This window comes from Leptonychotes weddellii, chromosome 3, assembly GCF_054177405.1.
Source record: "Leptonychotes weddellii isolate Sample4059 chromosome 3, ASM5417740v2, whole genome shotgun sequence".
Taxonomy (NCBI): Eukaryota; Metazoa; Chordata; class Mammalia; order Carnivora; family Phocidae; genus Leptonychotes; species Leptonychotes weddellii.
In genome coordinates this window covers 128245823-128258651 of record NC_138371.1, presented here as the reverse complement: position 1 = coordinate 128258651, position 12829 = coordinate 128245823, and the positions used below count along the sequence as shown (strand labels likewise).

Below are 12829 nucleotides of genomic sequence, written 5' to 3'. Positions count from 1 at the left end.
CGTGGGCTGGGGCACTTGCTTTCATCTTAAGGCATTTGCCTGGAGCTGTCTTGGATCTGCTATTCTTTTTTCACCACCCAAAAGGATATGAAAATATCCATTTCAAGATGGCTAGACATTCATAAGCTTTCCTCCAAATTCCTCTTCTCAGCTGACCGGCAGTAAGCTTAGCTTATACATTGGCACTATTCCTATCCAGTGGCTCAGGTCAGAATTTTTAGCTTAAAACTCTTACTTACCAGTTCAGTAATTTCCAAGAGAATCACTTAATCATATATTTTAATATACTTTCTATAGAGGAGTATTTAATCATTAAGTATTCCCTTAGGAATAGAGGATTAGGGTAGAGGGAGGTAATCTGAATAATAGAAGAGCTGTTGAAATAAGATGCTAGGGTTGTTAAAAAACTCTAAAAGGGCTTTAAAAAAAAAAACAAACTTTTCTCAGTGTTGTTTTCAATACTCTATGGGAGATTCCAAAATTCCAGGTAGCAATTGGACCAAGTGGGTATTTAATATATATTTGCTAAAGAACTACATTTATTATTTAAAAGATTATCAATTATAAATGAAAACAAATATACCATATTTTATTCTAAATAGCCCATTTAAAAAAATGAACATCTCTGAACTTGAGAGGCATCTTACCCTCACTGGCATACGATAGCTTAATTGGTAGTGTTTTTTATATTTCTTCATAGTAACAAAATAGTGATGTGTCATTCAGTTAATGAGTTCTTAGATTAGATGAAATAAATTATACATAATCATAGGTTTAATAAAAATCCTGTAATCTTAAAAGTGCAAAATATGGAAGAATTAGGTATTATCCATAATCTATGATGATGAAGTAATACAGTGTAACAATTACAGAGGCCCACTTTCACTAACTGGTAAGAAACTAAAAAGCTTGCTTTAAAGCACAAAATATTCATGTCTTCATCTTGATTTGATAAATTTTACAAAAAAAAGTAACTTTTCCTTGAACAAACATTTAACCATACCCCTATGGTACTACTCTTCCAATGGTTGAAAAATGGAGTTCTATAGAAGCAGTGGGTTAGAAAAAAATGTGAGTCTTCAGAATCCATGTGCAAGAGGGTAATGGAAGAATGACCTATAGCTCTCACTTTGAAGTCTAGCAGGGACACAGTTCCCATTCTAAGGGTCGTGGAATGGACAGATTAGAGGAAAGGCTGAGTTTTCTTTGCAACAGATGCTGAAATCACGGTACACCTCAAAGTACACGGTTGACCCAAGAAATCACTTGCTCATAACACCATGGATTCATAGAAGTCAGTAGGCCTTGTAATGCATTGCCTAAGGGAAGGTTTGAGGGTAAGTCCTAAGGCTTTTAAATCAAAGAACTAGATCTAAGTGGCTAAAAACTAATTTGGCACAAGGTAAGCTTGGCAACAAAAACATCGGTCATTTTTTGTAAAGTCAGTAATTTATGGCTGCACAAGGGCATAAGTTTTAAAATATTTTGGTTCATTCTTGTCAGAATTTTTATCACTTTTACCTGACTTTTTCTCATTTTAATTTTTAATTCAGCTTCAGCTCATTATTACTATTCTGGACAGTTTATAACAGAGAACAGTATCCCGCAATACAAGGCTGAGGTAAAGCACACTAAGTATCCAAAAATTTGTGGATTTCTTAGGTAAATTATGGTAAGTTACAAAGATTATCACCTCATTTTTGGTGAAAAAGGATATTATGAGAGCCTACTACATTCATCTACTACATTAAGATGTCAGTATGTATGTAATCTTATAACTAATTGATCAGAAGAGCATGATCTGCCTAATATGAGGTAATTACCAGAAAAAATAGCTAAGAGTTTAAACTGGCTGCCTGTGGGTAATGGGGCTTTAGGGGCAAGGAAGGAGGGAGAGGGAGGAAAGAGAGGGGCAAGGAGCTGCTGGTTTTTGTTAGAGGACTTTCCCACTGGCCTTTAAAACCATTTAATATTTAATAACATAAAAAATAATTTTAAAAGGGAAAGAAATTTTAAAAGCTTAAAATTTAGTTTAAGATCTGAAAAATGGGGGCACTTGGGTGGCTCAGTTGGTTAAGCGTCTGCCTTCAGCTTGGGTCGTGATCCCAGGGTCCTGGGATCGAGCCCCACGTCAGGCTCCCTGCTCAGCAGGGAGTCTGCTTCTTTCTCTCCCTCTTCCTCTCCTCCTTGCTCTTGCTCTCTCTATCTCTCTCAAATAAATAAATAAATAAAATTTAAAAAAAAAAAAATAAAATCTGAAAAATGATAGAAGTATTTAAAATCACAGTAAGGGCTGCAAAACTACCTCAGAGTATACCAAAATTACCAATATTCAAAATAACAGCATCAATGCAACACAGAACAGTGGATCTAGTGGTCAGTCTGTAAGAGGACAGAAGCTCCATTGCAGGTGCATGTCCAGGACTGTTTTCGTGTTTGTTTTTAGGCTGGGGCACCTCTGGTTGCTCACCGCTGTCCAGTATACCTGGGCAGCTTCTCTGATTGGGTCCACTCAGTGTCTGCATCCTTTAAGAGAGGTGCCTTTTCCAAACAGAAGTGGAATATGAACACACTGGGGACTGCAGACCCACGACTCCAGTGTCACCTTTTAAAGGGTTTGTGCAAGAAACAAGACAGTAACATAAAACTATTTTCTTCTCAATGTTGAATAGTTTTTTTTTTTTTTTTTAAGATTTTATTTATTTGACAGAGAGAGACACAGCAAGAGAGGGAACACAAGCAGGGGGAGTGGGAGAGGGAGAAGCGGGCTTCCCGTCAGCAGGAAGCCCGATGCCAGGCTCGATCCCAGAACCCTGGGATCATGACCTGAGCCGAAAGCAGACGCTTAACGACTGAACCACCCAGGTACCCTCAATGTTGAATAGTTTTATAAGATGTAAAAACAGGTCCAAAGTACAAAAGCAAACAGACTTGATTACCTGTGGGGATATGGACAAGTCTGACAGCGCTATCAGTTGTATTAACATGCTGCCCTCCTGCTCCTTTGGCTCGAAATGTATCTATTCGCAAATCCTTGGGGTCCACCTTCACATCTACCTAGAACAGAAGGGACAATGGAAGTCAATTCTACACTCAACAAACACTTTTTTTTTTTAAAGATTTTTATAATTTATTTGTCAGAGAGAGAGAGCACAAGCAGGGGGAGTGGCAGGCAGAGGGAGAAGCAGGCTCCCCGCTGAGCAGGGAGCGGTGTGGGATGCGATTCCAGGACCCTGGGATCATGACCTGAGCCGAAGGCAGACGCTTAACTGACTGAGCCACCCAGGCGTCCCAACAAATACTTCAATACTAAATTTATTTCAAGATTTTTCGAATAAACTGTGCTGTTTTGTTCTAAGTCATAGCCATTAGACTAAGAAATAGCTTCTACCAATGAAAGAACCGTAAACTCCCTATTCCAGTGGATGCTATTTTTTGATGCTAGAAGATCACTGAGTTATGCAATCTTTCAAGTTTCATCATCCATCATCCCACAAAGCCACAGGATAGAAAATATACTCTCTCTCTCTATATATATATGTATATGTGTATGTGTGTGTGTGTGTATAATGTATACATTATTCCCCAATTCTGTATTTGCAAATTCACCTACTTTATTTGTTCCTCAAAATCAATTATTGCAGCATTTTCACAATTACTAGCGAACAGGTGCAGGGCAGCAAAAAATCCAAGGTGCACATTCCCAGCTGACGTCCAACAAGGTGACAGTTTGCTTTCTTTTTTCAGTCTGATCAGAGAATGAAGACAAGAGGGGGCAGAGCAGCATAGTACAAGAAGCTCTGGCTCTTGGGTCAGCTGGATGGGGTGTGAACCCTAGTTCTGGCATCTGGTAGTGAAGTGGCCTCAGGTAAGTCACCTAAACACTTCTGAACCTCATTTTCTCTTTGTAAAATAAAGAAAATAGAATCTATTCTAAGTAACTAGGATGGGTTACTTTTTTCGGTTTTTAAATTTTATTTATTTATTTGGATAGGTCACTTTTAAGATCTACCTGCGATACATAGATACAGAAATATATATAGGTATATAAACATATGTATACCTGAGTGTGCACACACATACACACACACACACATTTCCCCTAGGGGAAATGATAGTTCAGTATTTGCTAAATCAGTGTTCGCTGAGTCTTTACAGAACATAACCACTGTGAACAATGAGAACCGACTATTAGTGGGACTGAATGGAGGCATCCAAAAAGATATGTTCACATTCTAACTACTAGAACATTATTTGGAAAAAGAGTTGTTACAGCTGTAATTGAGTTCAGATGAGATCATCCTGGATTATTCACATAGGCCCTAAATCCAATGAGAAGTGTCCTCAGACAGCCAGAGGAGAGATAAGAGGAGATGAACATGTGCATTCAGAGTTATACAGCTTCAAGCCAACGGACACCTGGAGACACCAGAAACTGGGAGAGTCAAGGGAGCATTCCCCACCAGAAGCTTTGGAGGGAGCACAGCCCTGGCGATACCTTGAATTTGGACTCCTGGCCTCTAGAACTGTGAGACAATAAATTTTTACTGTTTTAAGCCCCTATGTTTGTGGCAATTTGTTACACACACACACACCCACACACCCACACACGGTTACAAAATACACTGTTTTTCAGGGGAGAACTAACATCTTATTTCACATTTATCATTCATTCCTATGAATGACAGATAGCAAGTGTGACTCTTCTCTTTGTAAAGCACAGTAATAACAGGGTCAGCTTTAGAATCCAATATACAACGTGGTTATTCTTTTGTTTCCTCTAAAATGAGCACTATACTGTGAAGAAAAAGATTATGCAGCTTTTGTTAAAATATGCCAGTGTCGGCTACCTTAAAATTTCAATAGACACTAAAGAGATCAAGAGCAATTTCCCATTTTTTGTGGTTTCAGTATATGAAAGTTATATAGCAAATAAATGTATATTATATGTCATATTCTCCCAAATGTTATCGAAACTATCTAATGACTGTTGGGAAATTCTCAACAAAGAAACAGTGACTTAATAATATAAAATAATTTTAAATATCAATTAAGAGAATAATAAGACTTTGCTCTTTTGTGAAAATCAAACTCCACCACATGGGTTTAATTTTCAAGAACATGAAGAGAATAAGGGGATGGGTGAGAACAGTGGAAGGAATAAAGAGGGAAGCAAGACAACCCAATAGCTTTGATTTCTGAGTGACATAAATGCTTCCATACACCAAAAATGAAATTAGATAAAAGAGGAAGGAAAATTCAAATCCTAATATTCAATGGAAATTGAAAAGAAAAAGAAAAGAAAACCTATGAATCAAAATATTTACCATAATGAATCATAATCACATAGAAAAACACTATTTCAGATGGTCTTTGAACATCGTGTTCTGACTATGCTTTCTTGGTGGACTACGTTCTAAGTACAGAAATCAATCTTAAACATTACTCAGTAGTTTACTAAGTAATTTTATTTTATTTTATTTTTTTTTACTAAGTAATTTTAAAACAGATTATTTATTTATATATGCTATATAATAAGGAAAAAAGTAAATATATTAATGTGATTAAGAAATAAAATTTTTGAGGCGCCTGGGTGGCTCAGTCGTTACGCGTCTGCCTTCGGCTCAGGTCGTGGTCCCGGGGTCCTGGGATCGAGCCCCGCATCGGGCTCCCTGCCCGGCGGGGAGCCTGCTTCTCCCTCTCCCACTCCCCCTGCTTGTGTTCCCTCTCTCGCTGTGTCTCCCTCTGTCAAATAAATAAATGAAATCTTTGAAAAAAAAAAGAAATAAAATTTTTACTCTAAGTGGAAAGAGATATAAATACAAAATGCAAGATGGTGAGGGGGGAAAAACTTCCCGTAATGTTAAATTTGAGTTGGTAATCATAATTTGAACTAGTGATTTAAAATGATATGTATCTCCTAGCTCTGTCCACTGAAGAATCTAAATATAAGCACACTTTAGTAATAATGAGCACACCTAGGACCTAGATCTTGATTTTTGGGTACATTTCTCACCAAAAGAAATGAGATCTGACTCCAAGTCTGAGGCACAAAAGCAGAAGGTGGGCTTAGGATATCTAATTATACCAGAAAGCAAGGATGTGCTCAAAAATTGATGGGGTCATTGCAAAAGGGACTGCCCTCAAAAGGCTACTACTGGCCAAATCAGGGACAAGGTTGAACATCAAAAACAGTAGTGATTCTAACTCACAGAATTTAAAAAACAAATGTGTAAGTCTATAATGAGGTCAACAGATGGAACAATATTGAGTTTATGATAAGGTAAAATAAAAGAGAAAGCAAGCAAGAAGGAAGGAGGAGAGAAGGTAGTAGGGAGGAAAGTTCTTGACAGAAAAGAATGCCAGTTAATAAACATAGAAGAAATGACAGAGTTACAAAATCACCATCTTCCATCCCCAACGAAATAACTGATTCAGGCAAAAAAGATCACTAATGGATGTTTAGATCGTGGAAACAGGTTATATGTGGAAACAGGCTATATGTACCCTCAGGATTACACAGTAACTGCAAAGACAAAAATATACTTTTACAATGGAGACAGTTTTTTGGTCACCATGTTTAAACTAATCTTCACTAAATCTGATATTATGTGCCTTCTGATAAATGCAACTTGAATATGACTACACCTATAAGTATTCTTGCTCAAAATGTGTGACCTGAATGCGATACAGGAACAAGTTAAAGAGTACCAGCAGGAAACAAATGAATCCAAAATGTGGGATACCTTACAAGACAAAGGCTCCAGACTCTTCAAATAATTAATGTCATTAAAAAAAAAAGGGTGAGGGGCACCTGGGTGGCTCTGCCGGTTGAGCATCCAACTCCTGATTTTGGCTCAGGTCATGATCTCAGGGTCATGGGAGCGAGCCCTGCATCAGGCTCCACACTCAGTGGGGAGTCTGAGTTCTATAATCCGGCTTTAGTAAATTATTGAGCCCAAGGAGGGGGTTGTGGAAACCTCTCAATTCATAGCCACTTGGTCGGAAACACAGGTGAGAACCTGGACTTGTGACTGGCCTCTGAAGTGGGAGGGGAGGAAGTCTTGTGAGGCCCAGCTCTTAGCCTGTGGGGTCTGATGCTATTCCCCAGGAGATGGTGTCAGAATTGAGTTGAACTGTAGGACACCTACTTGGTGTCCACACACAACTGAAGAACTTGCTTGGTGAGAGAAAAAACTTGACACATTTAGAGTGGAAAAGTATTCTGTGAGTAGACAGAAGCACAGGAGTTTTTCCTAGACAATAATATTACAGACTTATGGTTGATTTTCACAGATAATGGTGTTTTTTTCCAAATAATTTTTCAATCTTATTATTGATATTATAACAAAGGTCTCCAATCTATTGGTTCCTGGGAATAAGCGCATTTAAATCCTATAGAAAATTATGGGGTTGGGGCACTTGGGTGGCTCAGTTGGCTAAGTGTCCAACTCTTGATTTCGGCTCAGGTCATGATCTCAGCATTGTGAGATCAAGCCTCACGTTGGGTTCTGCACTGGGTATAGAGTCTGCTTAAGATTCTCTCTCTCTCCCTCTCCCTCTGCTCTTACCCACCCCCTAAAAAAAAAAAAGAAAAATTATGGGGTTGGAGGTATTATACCCATTTTACTTATTTATTTTTTTTAAGTTTTAAGTTCCAGTTAAGATATAATGTAGTATTAGTTTCAGTAGAATTTTGTGATTCATCACTTACATACAACATCCACTGCTCATCATACAAGTGCCCTCCTTAATGCTCATCACCCACTTAGCCCACTCCCCAACCACCTCCCCTCCAGCAACCCTCAGTTTGTTCTCTGTAGTTAATAGTCTCTTTTAAAGAATGGTTTGTCTCTCTCTCTCTTTCTTGCTATGTTCATGTTTTGTTTCTTAAACTCTACATATGAGTGAAATCATATGGTATTTGTCTTTCTCTGACTTCTTTCACTTAGCATAATACTCTCTAGCTCCATCTATGTCGTTGCAAATGGCAAGATTTCATTCTTTTTGATGGCTGAGTAATATTCCATTGTGTATATACACCATGACTTCTTTACCTGTTCATCAGCTGATGGACAGATAATGGTATTGTTTAGGTAGAAGAATGTCCTATTCTTAGGAGATGTGAAGTTGAAGATTTGAGGGATAAAGTCTCACAGTGTCTGCTATAGTCTTTAGTTATTTAAACAAACGTATATATACACACACATATAGGAATCCAGCAAATGTGGCAAAATGTAAACAGCTGTTGACTCCAGGTGGAAGTTATATAAGTTTTTAGTGTGGTATTCTATTTTCTGTATGTTTAAAATAAAATTTTAAAAAGTTAGGAAAAAAAATATAGGCAATATGGCTGTATTCAATAAGATATAGACCCCATACAGATATTCTATCATTGACCCCAACATATTATCTGTGGAAATCATATTTTTCTTAAGATAAAACTTAAGCAACAACATTTTAAAAGCTTTGTGAATTCTATTTTATGAAGAGAATAGATTTCTATTTAAACAAACAAAATAAAATATCTTGGTCAGGCATAAGAAGGGCAACTTTACCCGCGGAAGAGTTAAGAACTTCCTAGTAGAGGGGAAAGGGCGCAGGGTTTGAAACATGGTGGACAACGTGGACCAGCAACAAACTACCAACACTGTAGAAGAGCCCCTGGATCTCATCAACCTCAGCCTGGATGAGCGAATTTATGTGAAAATGAGAAATGACAGAGAGCTTCGAGGCAGATTACATGCTTATGATCAGCATTTAAATATATTGGGAGATGTGGAAGAAACTGTGACTACTATAGAAATTGATGAGAACCTGAATACAGCCATATTGCCTATATTTTTATACGAAGAGATATATAAATCAACAAAACGGAATATTCCAATGCTTTTTGTTCGGGGAGATGGTGTTGTACTAGTTGCCCCTCCATTAAGAGTTGGCTGAAACAAAGAATTTATCATGTATGGAATATAGGAGCTTTTGTATGAATGCCTCTTTAAATGTAGAAGACATTCAAAAGAGAAACCTGCGTAAATTTTGATATTAAGAAATGACCAAGGATTCTTCCACTCCTGAAATGAGTTGATTTGCGGATAACTCAAAATTTCTTAAGCTAAAGGGCATTTTAATTTTTTCCCAACCCTTTCAATAAATGTGATCACCAAGATGCAGAACTCTTTTTCAGGAATTGATTTGTTCTGTTGTTTTCTCAGACAATTTCTGATTTTTTCCCTTTAAATTAAATTTGATGTTTCCTTTTTTGAAAAAAAAAAAAAAAAAAGAATTTCCTAGTAGAGACTGCGAAGTTCAATGGGGAACCCCGAAAATCAGTAAATCAGTTTGCTAGAAGCTAAGCTTTCTGAGCACAACCGCATTAAGTCAGAGTAAGTTTTCAATGCCTCCGGGTGAGGTTACCTCATCTGGTTGAGGGAGGACAATAACGGACATGGTCCCTGTGTGAATGCGCTGCATCCTTGACGACAGGCCCACTTCAGGGATTCGTTGAACTCGGTGAATCCCACCTTCATACTTCAGATGCTTATAGACACTGTCACCAGAAATTCGGGCAGCTGCGTGATGCAGCCCACCTAGGAACATAAAATCCTAAAATGTTAATGAACTAATTTGAAAGGGATCTGGATTTTAAATACCTTTAATCTCAGGCCTGAATGCAAGTATAGAGCCAAAGATGAGAACATAAAGTAGGCACAAAACTGTATTTTCCCAATGTCAATATATTCATATATAAAAGGAAATATACCAAAACATTATTTATGCTTATCTCTGGGGAACAGAATAACAGTGTATTTTTTGTTTTATTTTTTATACTTTTTTTGTTTCTAAATTTTCTGTAAACAAATTTTTTTTTTTTTAATAAAAAAAACTACTAGAAGAAAAATACTGGAACAGTTTCTGTATTGAACTGCCCTCTGTAATCTTAGGCTGATATGGTGCCTATATAAAAGAATGCTCAATAATGTAACAAGTTAATAATGATGGATAACTCTGTAAGTCCTCCCAAGTTTTCAAGAATCTATTGAAATTTACTCTTGCTTATCTGTGGAGTGTGAAGATAAGCCCCCCAAAATCTTAATGCCTAGGCTAGTCTCTTCTTATTGGACATATTTTTTTAAAAAACGTTTTATTATAAAATAACATACAGACATAAAAAAACCCACATGAATCAAATGGTTTAATGACCACAAGATCAAGAAAAAGAACTTTGCCAGTCACCCAAAAGCTCTCCCATATGCCCCTTCCCAGTTATAATCCTCTCCCTTTCTCACAAGTAACTATGATCCTTTTATTCCTTTTATTACCTAAATCTGCTACAGTTTAGTTTTGTCCATTTAAAAAAGTTTGACGTCCTCTTTTTTTAAGTTTATTTACTTATTTATTTTAAGTAATCTCTACATCCAATGTGGGGCTCGAACTCATGACCCCAATATCAAAAGTCACATGAACTTCCAACTGAGTCAGCCAGGTGCCCCCTAAAGTCTGATGTCTTTTAAATCTCTTTATCTTTACGTTCATCACCCATTTCTTTTGTTGCCTGCAAATCATCTCTTGAGGAACATGGATGTTGACCTGTAAAATTTCCCACAGTATGAATTTGCTGACTGCATACTCCTGGTGCAATTAATTGAACCTGTTCTTCTGCCCTCTGTACTGGCTACGATTTGGCAGATGGATCCAGAGACTGGATCAGACACCAGCTTGAGCTCCTTGGCAAGACTACAGGAGGCACATAATGACTGTTTTCTTTCTTTTTATAGTCTTGGCAGTCTTTGATGTTTAATGTATCATGGGTTATAAAATAGTAATAGTCTAATTCTGTAATTTCTTTGTCACGTATTATTAGCTAAAATACATTTATAAAGAGACATTTCCCCTTGTCTACTAGTTGATTACCCTGTGCTAGAGTTACACAGGAAAGGCAGGATAAATGTTTGATTCTGTTCCTTTACCCGTTTTACCAATATACGTATTTTATAATATAATGAATTAGGGTTATTTAATCATCTGAAGATGACTAATTATTTTTAAAATATCATTATAAATTCAAAGATTTGAATACATCTAGCATGTTTAAACCAATTGCAATTATTATGATTGAAGCTCAACTTATCCATCTTTGGCTACAGCAGGCGCCTCTTCAAGTTAATTTCTGAGTTCTTTTTGACACGCCTCTTGTTACGGTATAACAAAATATTCCAGGATTATCCTGAACTTTTCTTGCCCCAGACCTGAAATCAGTGATCTCTCCAAGAAGTCTTGGTTCCTTTCAGAGAGAAATAATAGTTCAATTTTTTTGCCCCTCCCCCACTCACGTGCTCTCTTTCTTTAAAATAAACACATCTTAAAAAATAAAAATTCAAGATCCCTAAGCTCAGAGTTCCTCTCATATAATGAAACCTACTGCATAGGCAGGTATCGTCTGGCCTTTGAGTTGCCTTGTAGGACCTGGGGCTCATGCAACCAGCAGAAAAATGCTGATATTCTGGTTACTGTTTCTATGAGGAATAAACTGTCCTCCACCTCTGACCCATGAATCTGTGGCACGCTAACTTGTTAGCTTGTGGGCAGGGTAAAATCTCAGACCATTTGCACTTCTGGACAATTGATACTTCCGGTATAAATTCAAGATGACGGCTTCTTCTCTATCACCCTTGTCTTCTATACCAAGAATCTTGGTTCTCAGGGACAGGCAAGATACTACAATTAGAGTATCTCGTAACTACTCATCTACTTTACCCGTAGTACACATACAAAAGTCTCCGAATAACAATACGAGTTCTGCCACAATATGATCACTAAAAACATTAAAACTTTTTTACATATGCTTTTCCTGTTCTTCCCCCGTTTTTCAAATGGCTGTACTCTATACTGTCGAGCTTATAGTTGTTACATACTGTATTCTTCCCTCTTACTACCTCGTTCTACAGGTAGCCACATATTTCATGCTTTCCCCTACTCCTTATGTCAGTACTTCATATTTTAGCTAACGTCCTGTTTTCCAGTAGATTCCTCAGAAAGGGACCATGGGAAAAGTGTGTCCTGAATTCTTGCATATTGGTAAGTTTGTACCCTTGTACTCATAAGTCAGTTTTGCTGCTTATAAAACCCTTAACTCAGATTTCCTTTCCTTGAGTTAACTATGCTGCTACTACCGCGGCCATGTTCCTAATGTGCTTCTAATGAAGACTCAGTGCTGTGATGTCAGAGCTAACCCACTTGGTTTCTAAAGTCAGCATGGCGGGGCCCTGGGGGCTCAGTCGGTGCAGTGTCTGACTCTTGGTTTCCACGCAGGTCATGATCTCATAGGTCATGAGATCGAGCTCTGCGTCGGGCCCTGAGCTCAGTGGGGAGTCTGCTTCTCTCCCTCTCCTCTGCCCCGCCTCCCACTCACACACACTTGCTCTCTCTTCCTTTCTCGAATAAATCAATCTTTGAGGAAAAAAAATAAAGTCAGCATGGTGGATAAAAATTGGGCATAGTTTTATTTTATTTTTTTAAAGATTTTATTTATTTGACAGAGACAGACACAGCAAGAGAGGGAACACAAGCAGGGGGAGTGGGAGAGGGAGGAGCAGGCTCCCCTCTGACCAGGGCACCTGATGTGGGGCTCAATCCCAGGACCCTGGGATCATGACCTGAGCCTAAGGCAGACGCTTAACGACTGAGCCACCCAGGCACCCCTGGGCATAGTTTTAAATTACCCTAGAAAATACCTTAGATAAGTACCTTATCAGAGATTGACCTACTGTCTCTTAAAAAGTCCAACCCAGGGACGCCTGGGTGGCTCAGTCCGTTAAGCGTCTGCCTT

The 12829-nt window shown here is 38.0% G+C and overlaps 1 protein-coding gene and 1 pseudogene across 13 annotated transcripts in view; one reads left to right on the top strand and one right to left on the bottom strand.

Annotated features, from left to right (window-relative positions):
* MTRF1 (mitochondrial translation release factor 1) overlaps positions 1–12829 on the bottom strand; it is a 67860-nt gene that overhangs the window by 19339 nt on the left and 35692 nt on the right. For 12 of the 13 annotated variants that reach the window (XR_014143795.1, XM_081814985.1, XM_081814986.1 and 9 more), the window contains 2 exons: positions 9418–9590; positions 2940–3057 (listed from right to left, as the gene is read on the bottom strand). Coding sequence is in view for 12 of the 13 variants with exons in the window: in XM_081814985.1 (XP_081671111.1) it covers positions 2940–3057; positions 9418–9590 (291 nt within the window). In the remaining variant the exon portion in view is untranslated. The remainder of the gene's footprint in view (positions 1–2939; positions 3058–9417; positions 9591–12829) is intronic. The other variant, XM_081814993.1, reaches the window with a different exon arrangement.
* Positions 8614–9165, top strand: LOC102728648 (U6 snRNA-associated Sm-like protein LSm3 pseudogene; annotated as a pseudogene).